The 20,541-nt window shown below is 33.0% G+C and overlaps 2 protein-coding genes across 3 annotated transcripts; both read left to right on the top strand.

Moving 5' to 3' along the window:
* Window positions 1-1,044: 1,044 nt before the first annotated feature.
* Window positions 1,045-6,702, top strand: LOC136067108 (phosphatidylinositol/phosphatidylcholine transfer protein SFH9-like). Its single transcript, XM_065772427.1, has 10 exons — window positions 1,045-1,187; window positions 2,865-2,964; window positions 3,214-3,480; window positions 3,576-3,653; window positions 3,750-3,851; window positions 3,940-3,989; window positions 4,108-4,207; window positions 4,333-4,407; window positions 4,487-4,594; window positions 5,791-6,702. Exons 1-10 carry the CDS (start codon window positions 1,045-1,047, stop codon window positions 5,905-5,907), a joined length of 1,140 nt encoding a protein of 379 aa, XP_065628499.1. The 3' UTR covers window positions 5,908-6,702.
* Window positions 6,703-11,992: 5,290 nt separating this feature from the next.
* LOC112027632 (phosphatidylinositol/phosphatidylcholine transfer protein SFH9) lies at window positions 11,993-19,898 on the top strand. 2 transcript variants are annotated; one of them, XM_024060287.2, is made up of 16 exons: window positions 11,993-12,394; window positions 12,537-12,577; window positions 12,652-13,018; window positions 14,031-14,130; window positions 14,374-14,640; window positions 14,736-14,813; window positions 14,910-15,011; window positions 15,099-15,148; window positions 15,267-15,366; window positions 15,496-15,570; window positions 15,650-15,757; window positions 16,909-16,993; window positions 17,872-18,275; window positions 18,377-18,451; window positions 19,396-19,557; window positions 19,654-19,898. In XM_024060287.2, exons 2-15 carry the CDS (start codon window positions 12,571-12,573, stop codon window positions 19,447-19,449), a joined length of 1,872 nt encoding a protein of 623 aa, XP_023916055.1. In that variant the 5' UTR covers window positions 11,993-12,394; window positions 12,537-12,570; the 3' UTR covers window positions 19,450-19,557; window positions 19,654-19,898. The 2 variants fall into 2 exon arrangements, with proteins under 2 accessions (XP_023916055.1, XP_065628470.1); XM_065772398.1 differs by having other exon boundaries at window positions 19,393-19,557.
* The last annotated feature ends 643 nt before the right edge of the window (window positions 19,899-20,541 follow it).

Genomic DNA, 20,541 nt, shown 5'->3' with positions numbered 1-20,541 from the left:
ATTGTAACCTTATGCTACAACCTAGTTTATTACCAAACTTTGGATTTTTTTTTTTTTAAAGTGTTATGTCCACAATATTTTCATAACAAATCATATATAGTAAATTGTTACTGGTTCTAATTTGAACCCACCACTTAAATTACTTTTTAATCTATCAATAATAATCAGTAACAATTTACTACGTAGGATTTGATGTAAAAGTGTTGTGAAAATGTTGTAGACATAACATTTTTTTACCACAACTTTGATGTAGTGGACTATTAATAGTTGTTTATCACTTTCACATAAATTCACAATTTTTTTTATCACTTATATATAGGCTGCCACATCATAGTTGTGGTAACAAAATTTATGATCTTAGATTTCCTCTAAGTAAAAATGTAATATCGGTAGTGGATCTAAATAAAAACTATTAATAGTTTGTTATCTATGACTTTGTTGTTAAATTATTGTGCATTTAAAAATTTGCCAAACTCATAGAACTACTATTTTTTGTCTATCATTTATAGGCTACCATGTCACAATTGTGATATAAAAAAAAAAAGTTTGTGATCTAAATTTTTTTTTATAAGTAAAAAATGATATAAGTAATTAAATAGGTAAAAACTAGTAAGAGCATTAGCATTGGGAAATGCTAATGCTATTCTATTTTACAATTCTAAAAACCCACAATTCTATTATACCATACGATTTTACAATTCTTCCACATCCCTAACTTCTATTTCTCTCTTTTACCCATTAAAATAATATATCTACCTAATAAAATAATATATCTTAAAATTATATTTTTTTCTCACCCATCTCTCTCCTCTCTCTCATTTTCAGCTCTCTTCCCTCTGTAATTCCGTTGGAGCCTTCATTTCCCATAAAACCCAAAACTCGACTTCAATAAAACCCAAAACTTCATTCGCTCCTTGACGAGCTCGTACTCGCATTGCTCCGGTTGTGGATCGTGGGTCGTGGATCGCGAATTCGTGATACGGGTTTCGCCGTGCTCGATGGTTGTGATCCGGTGGGTTTTGCCGTGCTCGATGGTTGTGATCCATGGATCGCGAATTCGTGATATGGCGTCGCCGTGCTCGATGGCGTGATATGGTGCTGGGTTGCAGGTGGCTGTTTCGGTTTTTGGGTTGGCGTGATATGGCGCTGGGTGGCTGTTTCGCCATGGTGCTCTGTGGCGTGATATGGTGCTCTGTGGTGCTGGGTGGTTTTTGGGTTCAGCGATGGAGAGACAGAGACGAGAGATGAGAGACAGAGGAGAGAGAGTCAGATAAAATATATTATTTTGGATACAATACTAGCTACAGTGCAATTCTATGTTTAGAATTGCACTGTAGCACTATTGCAAAAAAATTTGCAATAGTGCTGTTTGCAATCCTCTGATGCAGCTGGTTTTGAGACCAAAAATGCTAAATATCCCTTAGATTTGGTTTTAGCATTTGCCAATGCTAATGCTCTAATAAACTAATAATTTGCCTACTTTACCCAAAAAAAAAAAAACTAATAGTTGGCAGATAAATTTGATGTGAAATGGTTGTTTACGTAGGTAGTATTCTTATTTCCTACGCCCTTTAATATCTTTCCAAAAAAGATAAGAGAAAGGGTGGCAACATCACCTATCTCCATGTGGCAAACAACTAGTGGTCCGTGACAAAAACTCGGTCCCAGCTATTGCGCTCCGTACGCGTACGCTAACTCCGTCTTCATTCCGCGCTTTCTCCCGTTCCGTCGACGAACGACAGTCCAAAAAAAAACACAGAAATGATTAAAAAGAAAACAGGTAACGAGACTTTTTCCACACGTGGGTTTTATTTGGACAAAAAGGAGCATTTTTTATTTTTTTTCCTAAAGTGAGGTCTATTTTGTGACGTTTGATTATTTTTGTTGTTAAAATATATACATCGGAATAGGATTGTATGTCTTGAATATATATATATATTACTTTGTTAAAAGAATTAAGAATTTCATGAAATTGTTATAAGTAAAATGATAAATTTACATAGCATAAAATCACGATGTTAAAAGTTTTCAAGTTAAATTATATGTTTGAATCTTAAACTTATAGTTATTTTAAGGCTAAAATGAAAGTATACTTTTAAGTTGATCAAAATTCATTTAATTTTTTTATAACTTTATAATTGAGTCTTTTAAAGTTTCAAAATTATTCAATTAAGGTATTTATCCAATTTTGTAAAAATAATTGCTATTAAGTATGTAATTAATTAATAAAAATATTTTTTGAAAAAAAAGTTACATAAAAAATTTATAAATTTATAAATTTTTTTAATTAATTTTGTATTTTTTTTTATGTGAAAAAAAATATCTTTTTTAAGGGAATTTATTAAAAAAATTGACAGAATGTCGTAATTGAATAAATTTGAAACTTTACAATTTCAATTGAACGAAAAGTAAAATTAAAGAATTAAAAAAAAAAAAAAAACCAAACTTAGTGTGCTATCCTATCTAAATATTTCAACTTAGTGTTATTTATGAATTCATACATTATTTCTTTCACTTCCTGCTTTTCATTCATTATAACTATATTTTTTTGATTAGTACAGATAAATTGATATCTAGTTGATAAGCTTTTGAAAATAAGTATTAATGTGTAATAATAACATTACTTCCATACTACTTTTACATATTTCAATTTATAAGTATATTGTAGCCCATTTTTAACCAAATTTTTTTTTGGGGGGGGGGGGTGGGGAATCTATAATTATATCTGTTATTTATCATTATTTTAGAAGTAATCATGAGTTATTAGTAATACCATGTGATTTAGTTTCCTGAATAAGTGTTTTTTTTAATGCATATTATGTTTTGTCTTCCTGTTTATTCTACTTAATGATATCTTGCTGCAGGTTTCTAAAGGCAAGGAAGTTTGACATAGATAAAACTCTCTATATGTGGGCTGAAATGCTTAACTGGAGGAAAGAATTTGGAGTAGATTCTTTTCTAAAGGTAATATGTCATCAGGGTTTCTCCTAAATATGAATTTGATAAGAAGAATGGTCTAACATATAGAAGCTAAAGAGTCTTGGCCAATGTTAGGATTCAGAATGGGCAGTCAAGGCATGTTGTTTTGGTTGGGATTAAACCTTTGTAGTATTATTGTTGAAATTTTTTCCTGAACTACCTGTTGTATTAGTAGTAATTTATAATAATGTTTCCAATTCTTACAGATTCTGCATTGTAATGACTTATGTCTAGGACTTTGTATATGATGAATATGAAGAAGTTCGGCGTTGGTATCCGCATGGTTACCATGGTGTAGACAAAGCGGGGCGACCTGTTTATATTGAAAGACTTGGTAAAATTGAACTTAGCAAGCTGATGAATGTCACTTCGGTGGACCGGTTTTTAAAGTATCATGTTCAGGGGTTTGAGAAGGTCTTCAGTGAGAAGTTCCCAGCATGTTCCATTGCAGCCAAGAGACACATAGATTCTACAACGACAGTACTGGATGTGCAAGGGCTGGTAATTTGAGCTTACTGTTGTATCTATTTCATTCCTGCATATGTTTGTACAATATCATTGCTTCTCATTGCTCCGTTTCTTTTTATTTTTTGCAGAATTGGGTTAGCTTTGGCAAGGTTGCCCATGATCTTGTTATGCACATGCAGAAAATTGATGGTGATAACTATCCTGAGGTGGTTTAATAGCATATGAAACTAAAGAAATATAGTATGTGAATTCTTGGATTATGAATCTGCAAATCATTTCTGATATTAGCATTTTTTCTACAGACATTACATCAGATGTTCATTGTTAATGCTGGTAGTGGGTTCAAACTACTATGGAATACAGCAAAAAGCTTTCTAGACCCAAGGACTACTTCAAAGATACATGTACAAGTTCTTTTGTTATATTCGTGTTTTTTTTACTTTTGGAGACCATATGAACTCATCACTAGTTGTTCTTTCACTAATTCCACAGGTTTTAGGCAGCAGATTCCATAGTAAGTTGTTGGAGGCTATAGACTCAAGGTTTGGGATTCCTTCTTGACTTTTACCATTTACCATAGTATTTTTGGTATTTAATTACAAGCATACTGTTATTATTACTCATTACAAAAATTATTTGAACGTTTATCTGCTAAAACAGCCAGCTACCAGATTTTCTTGGTGGAACTTGCTCATGCCCAAATGAAGGTGGGTGTCTTAGATCTGACAAGGGGCCTTGGAATGATCGAGAAATAGTGAAAGTAAGTTCCTAGTCAGTTGACAACACTGTTCATTACTAATATTGATATCTGAGGAGATGTCAATGTCAAACGACTCAAGCCAATGCCATATCTAAAATCTCATCCTTTGTCACTTCTATTTACAGCTGGTACATGCTGGAGAAGCAATGTATCTAAGAAGAGTTAAAAGTTCCTCTGATCATGATGATTTTTCCTCCAAGGTGACTTAAGTTTTCACACTGTCTTCTATCATCTTCCTAGTCATATATTGTTTTCTCACATTATTATTTATTTTTAAAGGTTGCACATGGTGAAATATCTGCTGCTGGGTCGAAATTACTCATGACAACAAGTGCTTCTAGCGTCAGGCAGAGAATGCCAGTTGGTCATGAAATAAGTGTACTTGAAGTTAGTTTTCTTTGTCCTTCCTGGTTACTGTATTAGCCTTTGTTTTACTGAACTGATCTTAATAGTGCATAACTAATAGTAACTCCTTTCTCAGCCTTTTGGCTAAGATCAAGTGTAATGGTGCTTAACTAATAGTCTCTATTTATTATCTCCCAATGAAGATATTTTGATGTAGGACAAATTCAATAAGATCAGAAAATAAAAATATACCTAGGAATCATCGCCTAGAGTTACTCGGAATCAGCACCAAGCAAGATAGAAAACCTAGGAATTAGTCCGTAAGGTTGGCTAGAATCAGCACCAGGCTAAAGAGAAGTTCTCAATTTAGTATTACTCATCAAATTCAACATGTCCAACAATTTTCCCCTGGAGAATTTAAATAGAGCTTTCAGGATTACAAAAACTAAGGAAAGAAATAATATAATAAATTACATAAAATTTAGGAATAAAATAAAGATAAAAATTCTAGCCAAATGAAATCTATTTAGCTCTAATTCTGGCAGCATTCCTTGCATCATTCTACATGGTTGGAGAAAACATGACCTTGAGTTTTGAAGTGTTAAAGGATAATAAATTTTGTACTTGATACTTTCTTCAACTCTTGAAGCTTTGGTTACCCTAAGAACAAAGAATCTTTTTGCTCCACCATTTCATTAAGCGCCTGTTTGAGAACAGCTTATTTAGCTGAAACTGAAAACTTTTTGCTGAAAGTAATATAGATAAAACTAAAAAGTACTTGAAATAGTACAGTGAGACCTATAAATAGTACTAAAAAGTGCAATGAAACTAATGAATAGTAGCAAAAATAAGTTGAATAGTAGCAAAAATAAGCTAAATAATAAAAAAAGCTGGCTTTTTAAGCCAATGCCAAACACATGCTAAATTTATCTGGAATGATAAAATCAATGGCTGGAATCAGCGTTATATATGATGCATTTAGTCTATAGAAAGCACCATCATATGAGGCCTTTTCACTTCACCACTATGTTTTTTACAACATGGTGGTATAATTTCTGTGAGGATATGCGTTCTTATGTGTGTCCACTTGATGACACTGTATTTGAACTAGCTCTTTTAAATAGAGTTATTCTATATTTTAATTTTTTTTAAATGTAAATCTTGGACTTTGATTGTACCTATGCATAGATATCAAGTCATCTCTGTAACCCTTGCTCTGTACCTATTTTATGTATCAGGAAAGGAACAGTGACCATGCATCTAGCTGCAACCTGATTGAACCAGTTGGTGGAGCTGTAAGGCTTGAAGATGCTTGTTTAACAAGTAGGTTATCACATAGAACTTCTAATCATTAAAATTTGTGTTGGTTTTGATTATTGGTTTACAGCAAGTTACTTTCATGATTTACTTGTACGGTAGTTTGACATTGCTTAAAATAATAAAATCTACTTGTTAAGTAGTTATTGAACTGTTTCCTACTTTCTGCATTCTTTAATTAGTCCAATATTAAAGCAGTAGTAAGGAAAATGTGTTGGGCAGCCTAAGTACTGTTGTCCAGGCTCAATTAGGACATTCAGGGCTGAAGGGCCAGGCTGTCAGCCGAAGTTCTCCTTTAATTAGGAGAAGAAAGAATTCATTTTGGCACCTCTTGGTGTTTCTAGTAGAGATATCCAGGGTTCAAATCCCCCATCTTCCATTGTAACAATCAAATTATGAAGAAAAAAAAGACTTAATTGCAATTGCACCATTTAAGTTTGGGTTTAATTTGATTTTGCCTCCTTATGTTTAAAATTTTGGATTTTAGTCCCTAACATTATATAGTGCTTTAAATTTAGTCCTTCCGTTCATATTGATGAGGCGGTTGACAGTTGTTAAGTCACATGTGCTAGTTGGTCCAATCAATTCATGTCATGTCAATTAAACATATTACATGGGGGCTTCCAATTTGAATTTTCTATAATGAAAAACTTTCTGAAGTAATTATGTAAAATATGGCTAGTTTTGTCAAAGGTCCCAATAAGATGGACTTGAAAACAAATGCCTATGAAGTCAGTGTCTCGTTGTTGCGTTAGTTGATTTATCTGGTGGGGAGGTGAACTTGTCATTTTGTTTTTCACTTTCTCAGTGCAAAAGCTCCATAAAGATCTTGTGACTTCTTATGAAAGAAAAAAAAAAAAAAAATCTATATAACAGAGGGAAAGGGTTTGAAACAGAGCATGAAATGTATGAAAACAGATGAATAAAAAAGAAAAGGAGTGATCTTTTGCGGTGAATCCCTTGTTAACTCTAGTTCTTCAACCCTTACTCTACAAATCTATTGTTTTTGGGTTTGCTTAAAGAAACAAGACCCTACATTAATGTAATGACTTTTAAGCCAATTTAAATCATGCAAATCACGGCCTATCACTAGTTACTTAAAAAACTTGAAGTCAACATCCCAATTATAAAAAATGTGACAAATAACACCTCATTTTAGAGCTGTTACATTAAAAAATATAAGTTTTTCTTCAAATCAATTTGGGAAAAAAAATTCATCATTGATCTATTAAAATATCTCTTAGAGGAAATTTTACACACATATATATTTAGATTAAGTTAAAGTAAAATTTCTATTTTGTATCAAAAACAAAATGCCTTATTGGTTTAAAAAAATTTTAAAATTTTTTTTATAAAAAAATTAATTATTTTGATAGTATTTTATATTCCCATAAAAGTAAGGTGAAAAATTGTCTAAAATAATTTATTAAAAATTGACTTAAGAATACCCATTACCCCATATTTTATTAGAGAGATGCTACACCTACAATAATTTTACAATATTTTTACAACAAATTATAGGTGGTTAGTTATTATTGGTTCAAATTTGAAACTAATACTAAGATTACTTTTTTGCCCCAACAATAATAACCAGTAACAATCTGCCACATAGGATTTGTTGTAAAATTGTTGTAAAAAATGTTGTAGACATAGCATTTCTCATTTTATTAACATAATTTATATATATATATATATAAAAAGTGAATTTAAACAAAAACTGTAAAGAAAAGGACAAATAAGAAGACAATTGAAAAGTCTCTAACGGGAGCCAAATTCAATATGCGTGTGGGGCCCAGATTCGGACACTACAGAGGTTACCAACGGCATTGTAAGCGGACGAGGCAACGCTGACGCCAAATAAAGCTATATATATCGTTATATCCCACTAACTTTTTACATCCATTTTTTCAAAGAGTAAATCTTAGTTATTTCCGAAATATGGAGAGTGTTGTTTTTTTTCTCATATTTATACTGAGGTATACTCATTAAATTCATATCATAATAGAATTCATTATGAATGTGAGATAAATGAGTACCATTTCACTGTATTTTGGGACTACCTAAGAATTTTCATTTTTCAAAATAAAGTTCAAGCCAATTCATTCTTTAAAAAAAAAAAAAAAAATTCAAGCCAACTTTTTAGTGGTAAGTAGCCTCATTACACATTTTTGCGCGTAAATGATGCTTTTTCTTCTTTTTAGTGGTCTTATTTTGTAGAATTTTTTTTTTGTGATTTTATTATATATATATTGTGGGGGATAAGGGGGTCAGGCCCAAGTTAATGGGCCGAATACCCAGGAGAGGACTGTTTCACATCCGAAGATAAAGATGCGGAGAGTGCAGGGCCCAGAGTGAAGCGGAATCCTCCTGTAGAGAATCAACGCTGTCCGAGGATGATATCTCCAGTCCGAGGAGGACATCACCTGTCCGAGGAAGATATTTTACTTTGATATGATATCGGAAACTAACTGAGTAGGGGAAAAGCCTGATTGATTGTCCGAGGACTCCACCTGATCAAGATAAGCTCAAAACATACTCAGGAACGATAAGGATGAGGAAAGTGCTTCATAACCTACCGCCACTCACACAGAGATGAAAGAAGCTGCCTGACGTGACAGGTACTTGAGCAANCGCCCATTTTTGTTACTAACAAATTTAAAAAGAAATGGAAAAAAGAAAAAGAAAAAAAGAGTTAAACTTTAAAATTAAATGGGGTTCCTCTATGTATTGAAGTCTCCCTAGTGTGTTATTTCTCCGTTTGAAGATTAGAATTGTTTTTATTATATATATATATATATATATATTTTTTTTTTTTTAATTTTGAGAATCTAATTTATAATTGGATAAAGAAATTTAAAAATCAACAGAAGAGTAACCATATTTTTAGGCAATGTTTTAGTGAGAGTTAAAGTTGTATTTTTACGAGATTGTCTTTTAGTTTTTTCTTTACTTAAACATAGGGATACAAGAGCATTTTTTAATAAATAAAAATGAGGATCTCAAATAGGGGAAGCCCCTTCAATAGTAGTATAGATAAAGAGTTTTATTAATTCTATGCTTATTTTAATAAATTTGTTATAGAAAAATGAAAAAAGGTTATTTAACTTTTTTTTAATGGTTTTTTCAATTCTATATAAAATATTTTCAAAATAGATGATTAATGTATTCTCTAAAGACATACATTAATTGATACATTAACCAAACCCATAAGTAAAAGAATTGTTTTGGAACCATAATTGTTTTTTTTTTTTTTTGCCATAACTTTGATCACTTTTTTTTTTTTTTACAAAGTTTAGTTGCAAATTTGGTTGTAGTCTAAAGTTATAATTCTCATTAAAAAAATTAATATAATTAGATACTCTGAAATTCTCACAGTTGGATTAAATGTTTTTTTTTTTTTATAATGTTTTAAAAACACATTTCAAGTTTCATGTCAATAGGATATTATTTATACTTTGATTAATAAACTTATTTTTTATTCATAATTTTAAATATAAATTTTTTTTTGATAAATTAAACAAATTAATAAGAATAGAAATTATAAGAAGAAAATGTAATTTAATTGTGAATTTGTCAAAATTCATATTCGTTAAAAAATATTGAATGAAATTGTAACCTTATGCTACAACCTAGTTTATTACCAAACTTTGGATTTTTTTTTTTTTAAAGTGTTATGTCCACAATATTTTCATAACAAATCATATATAGTAAATTGTTACTGGTTCTAATTTGAACCCACCACTTAAATTACTTTTTAATCTATCAATAATAATCAGTAACAATTTACTACGTAGGATTTGATGTAAAAGTGTTGTGAAAATGTTGTAGACATAACATTTTTTTACCACAACTTTGATGTAGTGGACTATTAATAGTTGTTTATCACTTTCACATAAATTCACAATTTTTTTTATCACTTATATATAGGCTGCCACATCATAGTTGTGGTAACAAAATTTATGATCTTAGATTTCCTCTAAGTAAAAATGTAATATCGGTAGTGGATCTAAATAAAAACTATTAATAGTTTGTTATCTATGACTTTGTTGTTAAATTATTGTGCATTTAAAAATTTGCCAAACTCATAGAACTACTATTTTTTGTCTATCATTTATAGGCTACCATGTCACAATTGTGATATAAAAAAAAAAAGTTTGTGATCTAAATTTTTTTTTATAAGTAAAAAATGATATAAGTAATTAAATAGGTAAAAACTAGTAAGAGCATTAGCATTGGGAAATGCTAATGCTATTCTATTTTACAATTCTAAAAACCCACAATTCTATTATACCATACGATTTTACAATTCTTCCACATCCCTAACTTCTATTTCTCTCTTTTACCCATTAAAATAATATATCTACCTAATAAAATAATATATCTTAAAATTATATTTTTTTCTCACCCATCTCTCTCCTCTCTCTCATTTTCAGCTCTCTTCCCTCTGTAATTCCGTTGGAGCCTTCATTTCCCATAAAACCCAAAACTCGACTTCAATAAAACCCAAAACTTCATTCGCTCCTTGACGAGCTCGTACTCGCATTGCTCCGGTTGTGGATCGTGGGTCGTGGATCGCGAATTCGTGATACGGGTTTCGCCGTGCTCGATGGTTGTGATCCGGTGGGTTTTGCCGTGCTCGATGGTTGTGATCCATGGATCGCGAATTCGTGATATGGCGTCGCCGTGCTCGATGGCGTGATATGGTGCTGGGTTGCAGGTGGCTGTTTCGGTTTTTGGGTTGGCGTGATATGGCGCTGGGTGGCTGTTTCGCCATGGTGCTCTGTGGCGTGATATGGTGCTCTGTGGTGCTGGGTGGTTTTTGGGTTCAGCGATGGAGAGACAGAGACGAGAGATGAGAGACAGAGGAGAGAGAGTCAGATAAAATATATTATTTTGGATACAATACTAGCTACAGTGCAATTCTATGTTTAGAATTGCACTGTAGCACTATTGCAAAAAAATTTGCAATAGTGCTGTTTGCAATCCTCTGATGCAGCTGGTTTTGAGACCAAAAATGCTAAATATCCCTTAGATTTGGTTTTAGCATTTGCCAATGCTAATGCTCTAATAAACTAATAATTTGCCTACTTTACCCAAAAAAAAAAAAACTAATAGTTGGCAGATAAATTTGATGTGAAATGGTTGTTTACGTAGGTAGTATTCTTATTTCCTACGCCCTTTAATATCTTTCCAAAAAAGATAAGAGAAAGGGTGGCAACATCACCTATCTCCATGTGGCAAACAACTAGTGGTCCGTGACAAAAACTCGGTCCCAGCTATTGCGCTCCGTACGCGTACGCTAACTCCGTCTTCATTCCGCGCTTTCTCCCGTTCCGTCGACGAACGACAGTCCAAAAAAAAACACAGAAATGATTAAAAAGAAAACAGGTAACGAGACTTTTTCCACACGTGGGTTTTATTTGGACAAAAAGGAGCATTTTTTATTTTTTTTCCTAAAGTGAGGTCTATTTTGTGACGTTTGATTATTTTTGTTGTTAAAATATATACATCGGAATAGGATTGTATGTCTTGAATATATATATATATTACTTTGTTAAAAGAATTAAGAATTTCATGAAATTGTTATAAGTAAAATGATAAAATTTACATAGCATAAAATCACGATGTTAAAAGTTTCAAGGTTAAATTATATGTTTGAATCTTAAACTTTATAGTTATTTTAAGGCTAAAATGAAAGTATACTTTTAAGTTTGATCAAAATTCATTTAAATTTTTTTTTTTTATAACTTTATAATTGGGTCTTTTAAAGTTTCAAAATTATTCAATTAAGGTATTTTATCTAATTTTTTTTTTAATAATTAAAAAGTCATTTTATTTATTTTACTTTAGTTCTACATCTCATTCTTAATTTAGCAATAGAGAAGAGAGAGAAAACAAAAAAATTGTACAAGTCGGACAGTGTAACAAGATACAATTTGTTTAGCTTAGGCAAAAATCTGCACCGAATGTAGGCTTGTTTTTATGTTTTTTCTTGCTCTAGTTTAGCTTGCAATTTTGATGGGATATGCATATGCCTCACTCCAAGAAAATGCACCATTAATTTAACCCCATATATTTCACACCAAAGAAAATAAAAGGAATAATATTTTTTAAAAAGTAAAAAAAAAAAACAGGGGAAGAAACAAAAAGTTGCAGGAGAGAAACAGCCCGGCGCTATGTAAATAAAAACTAGACAAAAGATCTGAAGCGGCCGTTGCACGCTACGTCTTCTTTGTAACGCTTTTGACAACGACATCCCTCTTTCTCTCTCTCTGACTCTGTCTCTCTCTCTCTCTCTCTGCGCTACGTTCCTCTGCTCGGCTCTCATATTTCTACCTGAAAGTTAAAAAACAAACAAAAAAAAATTTCAACAGAGAGAAAATAAATTCCTTCGTATTCTCAAAGCAACTTTTATTCTCTCTCTCTCTCTCTCTCTGTGTCTGTCTTTCTCTTTGCAGCCATTTACTATTCTTGAGAGCTACACCTACACCTACACCACATATCATTTCCTTTTTTGTGAATTCGGTGCGTTTTCTTTTCTTATTCCCACTATTCTCTGATTCTCGTTTTTGTTTTTTGTTTTCTTTTGGCTTTGATCGTCAATGTCAGATTTCAGCAGATCTAGAGGCTAATTATGCGGATCTTATTTGTTTTTGTTTTAATGCAGACCTTTGATCACATATTGAATTCCGATTCTCACAATGCCAGGTACAATTTTTTATTTTTTATATTTTGGTTACAAAATTTGATTTGGATTTGGATTTGTTTGGAAAATTTTGTAGAGGAAGTGGCGGCGTCGATTGAAGAAGTGGAAGGGAAGGGAAAGAGTTGTTGCGAGGCTGAAACGACAGCGTCTGAGGACGAGAGGCGAAAGGTTCGAGTCAGATCTCTGAAGAAGAGGACGAAGAAGAAGGTTATAATGAATGGCGGTGGTGGTAGTGGTAGTTATTCCGGTTCTAGGCTTTCGATCTCCCTCTCTCAATCTCTTAGAAAGCGCGGAAACAAGGTCGCCGATTGCCGATTCGCTTCGATTTCGATCAACGACGTTCGTGATTCCAAGGAGGAAGAAGCTGTCAACGCGTTTCGACAGACATTGCTCGCCAAAGATCTCCTCCCACCTTCCCATGATGATTATCACACTTTGCTTAGGTATAACTCTCTCTCTCTAACCATTGTTTATTTTCTCCAGTATTTGATTAATTTTGATAAATCGGATTGCGTTTGGATTAGGTTTTTTTGTTGCTGAAAAGGTCAAAATCACAGTTGTTTTATGCAGAAAGTGAAACTTTAAAAGCTAGTATATTAGCTAATAACAACAGGACTCAATAGCCAAGCCTTTTAGCCTAAAATTTTGGGGTCGGCTATGGGTCCTCCTCCTCCCTCAACAGTTGTACTATACACTACTTCGCTTGCGTTGGAATATTAACTATTTGCTGCAAAGCTTATTGGTGCACTGGATGGGATACGAGGCCACCGACATTTGGACATGTTGTATCACTGTCATGTACAGTGCTCCTGATCCAAGTCAAACCCCAAGCTTGCTTATTTTGCAAATTTCCTCAAATTTGGCAAAATTATAGTGTTATAGCTAGAAAAAAGTTAGAGTATTTAAATAGTTATTATACATAAGCTAATGAAAAAAAAAAAAAAAACTAATCCAAACGCAATTGCATCGCATTACTCGAAAAAGTTAATGCCTGAAATTTAACCTTTCATAAAAAAAATTAAAAAAATTATGTATACAGGTATACACTAAATTTTTATTTGTTTGGCTGACTTGAAATCTCAATACACTTATCATTCCGGAGTACTACTACAAGCTCCTAATAAAAAAAAATTTGATCATTTTATGTTGAGAATTGAGAAATTTGGGATTGGATAATCAAGTCATGGAACATTAGGAAAAATTTAGAATTTTTCCATGAATTGAGTGGGTAATGTGCAACTTTTTAAATCATAGGTAGGCAAGGTGCAAATGGGCTACACCACCCACCCGGGGGGGGTGGGGAATCTATAATTATATCTGTTATTTATCATTATTTTAGAAGTAATCATGAGTTATTAGTAATACCATGTAATTTAGTTTCCTGAATAAGTGTTTTTTTAATGCATATTATGTTTTGTCTTCCTGTTTATTCTACTTAATGATATCTTGCTGCAGGTTTCTAAAGGCAAGGAAGTTTGACATAGATAAAACTCTCTATATGTGGGCTGAAATGCTTAACTGGAGGAAAGAATTTGGAGTAGATTCTTTTCTAAAGGTAATATCAGGGTTTCTCCTAAATATGAATTTGATAAGAAGAATGGTCTAACATATAGAAGCTAAAGAGTCTTGGCCAATGTTAGGATTCAGAATGGGCAGTCAAGGCATGTTGTTTTGGTTGGGATTAAACCTTTGTAGTATTATTGTTGAAATTTTTTCCTGAACTACCTGTTTATTAGTAGTAATTTATAATAATGTTTCCAATTCTTACAGATTCTGCATTGTAATGACTTATGTCTAGGATTTTTTATATGATGAATATGAAGAAGTTCGGCGTTGGTATCCGCATGGTTACCATGGTGTAGACAAAGCGGGGCGACCTGTTTATATTGAAAGACTTGGTAAAATTGAACTTAGCAAGTTGATGAATGTCACTTCGGTGGACCGGTTTTTAAAGTATCATGTTCAGGGTTTTGAGAAGGTCTTCAGTGAGAAGTTCCCAGCATGTTCCATTGCAGCCAAGAGACACATAGATTCTACAACGACAGTATTGGATGTGCAAGGGCTGGTAATTTGAGCTTACTGTTGTATCTATTTCATTCCTGCATATGTTTGTACAATATCATTGCTTCTCATTGCTCCATTTCTTTTTATTTTTTGCAGAATTGGGTTAGCTTTGGCAAGGTTGCCCATGATCTTGTTATGCACATGCAGAAAATTGATGGTGATAACTATCCTGAGGTGGTTTAATAGCATATGAAACTAAAGAAATATAGTATGTGAATTCTTGGATTATTAATCTGCAAATCATTTCTGATATTAGCATTTTTTCTACAGACATTACATCAGATGTTCATTGTTAATGCTGGTAGTGGGTTCAAACTACTATGGAATACAGCAAAAAGCTTTCTAGACCCAAGGACTACTTCGAAGATACATGTACAAGTTCTTTTGTTATATTCGTGTTTTTTTACTTTTGGAGACCATATGAACTCATCACTAGTTGTTCTTTCACTAATTCCACAGGTTTTAGGCAGCAGATTCCATAGTAAGTTGTTGGAGGCCATAGACCCAAGGTTTGGGATTCCTTCTTGACTTTTACCATTTACCATAGTATTTTTGGTATTTAATTACAAGCATACTGTTGTTATTACTCATTACAAAAATTATTTGAACATTTATCTGCTAAAACAGCCAACTACCAGATTTTCTTGGTGGAACTTGCTCGTGCCCAAATGAAGGTGGGTGTCTTAGATCTGACAAGGGGCCTTGGAATGATCGAGAAATAGTGAAGGTAAGTTCCTAGTCAGTTGACAACACTGTTCATTACTAATATTGATATCTGAGGAGATGTCAATGTCAAACGACTCAAACCAATGCCATATCTAAAATCTTGAATCGTCCTTGTCACTTCTATTTACAGCTGGTACATGCTGGAGAAGCAATGTATCTAAGAAGAGTTAAAAGTTCCTCTGATCATGATGATTTTTCCTCCAAGGTGACTTAACTTTTCACACTGTCTTCTATCATCTTCCTAGTCATATATTGTTTTCTCACATTATTATTTATTTTTAAAGGTTGCACATGGTGAAATATCTGCTGCTGGGTCGAAATTACTCATGACAACAAGTGCTTCTAGCGTCAGGCAGAGAATGCCAGTTGGTCATGAAATAAGTGTACTTGAAGTTAGTTTTCTTTGTCCTTCCGGTTACTGTATTAGCCTTTGTTTTACTGAACTGATCTTAATAGTGCGTAACTAATAGTAATTACTTTCTCAGCCTTTTGGCTAAGATCAAGTGTAATGGTGCTTAACTAATAGTCTCTATTTATTATCTCCCAATGAAGATATTTTGATGTAGGACAAATTCAATAAGATTGGAAAATAAAAATAAACCTCGGAATCAGCACCAAGCAAGATAGAAAACCTGGGAATTAGTCCGTAAGGTTGGCTAGAATCAGCACCAGGCTAAAGAGAAGTTCTCAATATAGTATTACTCATCAAATTCAACATGTCCAGCAATCTTTCCCTGGAGAATTTAAATAGAGCTTTCAGGATTACAAAAACTAAGGAAAGAAATAATATAATAAATTACATAAAATTTAGGAATAAAATAAAGATAAAAATTCTGGCCCAGTGAAATCTATTTAGCTCTAATTCTGGCAGCATTCCTTGCATCATTCTACATGGTTGGAGAAAACATGACCTTGAGTTTTGAAGTGTTAAAGGAAAATAACTTTTGTACTTGATACTTTCTTCAACTCTTGAAGCTTTGGTTAACCCTAAGAACAAAGAATCTTTTTGCTCTACCATTTCATTAAGTGTCTATTTGGGAATAACTTATTTAGCTGAAACTAAAAACTTTTTGCTAAAAAGAATATAGATAAAGTTAAAAGGTAGTTGAAATAATACAGTAAGACCTATAAATAATACCAAAAAGTGCAATGAGACTCATGGATAGTAGCAAAAATAAGCTAATTAGTAAAAAAAGCTGGCTTTTTAAGCCAATGCCAAACGCACGATAAATTTATCTGGAATGATAAAATCAATGGCTGGAATCAGCGTTATAAATGATGCATTTAGTCCATAGAAAGCACCATCATATGAGGCCTTTTCACTTCACCACTATGTTTTTTGCAACATGGTGGTATAATTTCTGTGAGGATATGCGTTCTTATGTGTGTCCACTTGATGACACTGTATTTGAACTAGCTCTTTTAAACAGAGTTATTCTATATTTTATTTTTTTAAAATGTAAATCTTGGACTTTGATTGTACCTATGCATAGATATCAAGTCATCTCTGTAACCCTTGCTCTGTACCTATTTTATGCATCAGGAAAGGAACAGTGACCATGCATCTAGCTGCAACCTGATTGAACCAGTTGGTGGAGCTGTAAGGCTTGAAGATGCTTGTTTAACAAGTAGGTTATCACACAGAACTTCTAATCATTAAAATTTGTGTTGGTTTTGATTATTGGTTTACAGCAAGTTACTTTCACGATTTACTTGTACAGTAGTTTGACATTGGTTAAAATCTACTTGTTAAGTAGTTATTGAACTGTTTCCTACTTTCTGCATTCTTTAATAAGTCCAATATTAAAGCAGAAGTAAGGAAAATGTGTTGGGCAGCCTAAGTCCTGTTGTCCAGGCTGTCAGCTGAAGTTCTCCTTTAATTAGGAGAAGAAAGAATTCATTTTGGCACCTCTTGGTGTTTCTAGTAGAGATATCCAGGGTTCAAATCCCCTCTTTCCCATTGTAACTATCAAATTATGAAGAAAAAAAGACTTAATTGCAATTGCACCATTTAAGTTTGGGTTTAATTTGATTTTGCCTCCTTATGTTTAAAATTTTGGATTTTAGTCCCTAACGTTATATAGTGCTTTAAATTTAGTCCTTCTGTTCATATTGATGAGGTGGTTGTTAAGTCACATGTGCTAGTTGGTCCAATCAATTCATGTCATGTCAATTAAACATATTACATGGGGGCTTCCAATTTGAATTTTCTATAATGAAAAACTTTCTTAAGTAATTATGTAAAATATGCCTAGTTTTGTCAAAGGTCCCAATCAGATGGACTTCAAAACAAATTCCTATGAAGTCAGTGTCTCATTGTTGCGTAAGTTGATTTATCTGGTGGGGAGGTGAACTTGTCATTTTGTTTTTCACTTTCTCAGTGCAAAAGCTCCATAAAGATCTTGTGACTTCTTATGAAAGGAAAAAAAAAAAAAAAAATTTCGCTACTTAGATATTTGCTAATGCAACATTCTTTAACATCCTCCTGGCTTGGTGCTTGTGACAGGTGATTCAACCAACAATTGTCAACCAAGAAGGCCGTTGAAGTTCATTCCCTATGTAACAAATTTAGTGGTTTACATCACACTAAAAATATTAGGATGTATATATCTAGTACTGCCTTGGTTGGGGAGATTTTTTGCAGCGCAGCGTGCAGAAAATCATTTAGGTAACAATAGCAAACCCCAAAACAATAGAAAGCCCCAGCTTGTTGATTTAAGACCGCAAGAGCAGCACATTTCACGGTCAATCAAAGAGGACCCACTTTGGAAGAGGTTGCAGCAATTAGAAACCACAGTAAATGATCTGGTTAGCAAACCTACAAAAATTCCTCAAGAAAAGGACGATATGCTTCGGGAATCTCTGAGTCGTATCAAATCCATAGAATATGACTTACAGAAGACAAAGAAAGTAAATTATCCTTCTCTCCCAAACATGAATTGTTCCGAAAAATATAGTTCCTGTTCAACTAAGTTTCTTGTTTTTATTGTATTTGTGATCTTCATTTGTAGGCACTACTTGCAACTGCATCAAAGCAAGTGGAGCTTGCTGACTCACTGGAAAATTTAAAGGAGAACAGCTTAACAGTAAGTTCACATTTTCCTTGGAAATATAAAATTGAGGACATTTATATTCAAATTTGCAAGTTAAAAGAAGTTTATGCAAGTAAGGAGCTTATGGAAGTTGAGCCAAAAGCTTCCTGAAGGGTAGATTTGTTTACTTGGCTCATAACTGGAGAATGATAATTTATTGTTGGCTTCATAAAACCTGAGAGGCACCTCAGGCCAGACTTGAGTTTGGGATGTCCTTGAACTGTTAATGTAAAAGATTAGGCAATATTAAACAAAGATGAACAATTAGAGTCCCCTACTAGGAGTGTTCATCAAACCCTGCCCCTTTTTTTCCTCCCTTTGGACAGCTTACACTTGATTCTTATGGCTTTTGGCTATGGAGAGGATATTAATATTGAAATGATGATCTCCAAGGCTATGCAGCATTGTGGCAATCTTCACAAGGTAGATGGTTATACTATCTACCAGCTAAGGAATTTTGTTTTGTCCCATCAGTTTTCCAAAGATAACATGAAAGTTTATGCATCTTTTACTTGGTTGTAGAAATTTGATTGTGGCCTACGGATATAAAGATAAATCTTATTATTTTTGGTACAAGAAACTTCAATTATTCAAGAGAAACCTTAAATCTGTATCTTATTATAATTGATAAGCTTTGGGAGGCTGGATTCATCAATACTTTCCTACCTTGTGTTTGCTTAAGATATAAAAGCATTTTACTGAATATGATTTCTTTTATCTTAGGTCCTAGTTATGATTCTAGTTTTGGACTATTTTTGAAAATTAACATTAGTTTAATATTTATCAGTTTGTTAAATTTTATTATGTTGATAGACCTGTGTAATTTTCTGTATGTTGTTCTTTTTTACTAATGTGTGATTGATTAAGTGGTTGAATGCTTGTTCAAATCATTAAATAGCATCCACATGCTGATGAGATTTATTTTTTGCCAATAGCAGGGGGCAAATTCTTGTTGGCCAAGAAATTATAAGTGTTATGCCCCAGGAAGATGAATAAATTATTTTGAGAGACAGCTGTCCTTGATGTCTTTTGACTCTGAAAAATGCAATAACTTCCTCATGCAAGATGAATAAGCAGATTTGGGAGGTTGTCATTTTTAGGTGACTATCTCTTCTAAAATTTTTGATGTGAGATCATCCACTGTCTCTTGCTCTCTGCCTCTCATTAATGAATCTCCTCATTTGCATTTTTCTCAGGTTCTTTGAGATGCCAGTTACTGGTTTATTCACCAAACAGAGGAAACCACAGGGTTATTTGAGCCCATTCTTTTAGATAAGCATATGCAAATATGTCTCTGATCGTGTACATAGTACTATATATTTATTTTGTTACTCTCTTTTTGGACTGGTATACTGTATGATACTTGACCTCACTTTTATACCATACCAACTGCACATTTACAGAAGTAGAGGCTGTGTGCTGCAACAATTTTCACCTGAAACCTTACTGTTGCATTATTTTAAATTATTTTTTATTTTTACTTTTAAAAATCTGACTCATCTTGGAATTCTTATTTCATTTATTTGTACAGTGAGGTGCCATTGGAAGTTAGACTACTAATGTTCTACAACACTCTAAAGGATGTGTTGATTGCAGAAAAAGAAAGGTGTTTAAGAAATGTGTCATCGTAGATGTTCTTTGCATTGATGGATGACTCATTCCATTTTTATTCTCTGAAATTGCAGTGATAAATTAGGAGACATTCACCCCACTTAACAAGTACAAAAATCTTCCCAACCCTCCCCTATTTTTGGTTCTAATCTAAAAAGAGACCTGATTTTTCTTTTATTAGAATCAGAGCCTGAAGGAATCAATCTCTCTCTCTCTCTCTCTCTCTCTCTCTCATTCATTTGGTAGATAAGCAACTATTTTTTTCATCCGTTTGATAATGACTTCTGCAATATATTGAATTCGGGTAACCTCCTTTTTAACTATTTTTAAGAACCTCCTAATCGCATATAACCACACGGTTCAGAGCAGTTCTTTTTATTGTGCATATAATATTTATTCTCATGAGGGACCGAACATTGCCATGAGGCTTTTTAACTAAATATCAATGTGTTTCTATTTATGGTCTGGAGTAA

Source organism: Quercus suber, unplaced genomic scaffold (genome assembly GCF_002906115.3).
Source record: "Quercus suber isolate HL8 unplaced genomic scaffold, Cork oak 2.0 scaffold_58, whole genome shotgun sequence".
NCBI classification, from domain to species: domain Eukaryota; kingdom Viridiplantae; phylum Streptophyta; class Magnoliopsida; order Fagales; family Fagaceae; genus Quercus; species Quercus suber.
This window is presented reverse-complemented; position numbering and strand designations above follow the sequence as displayed.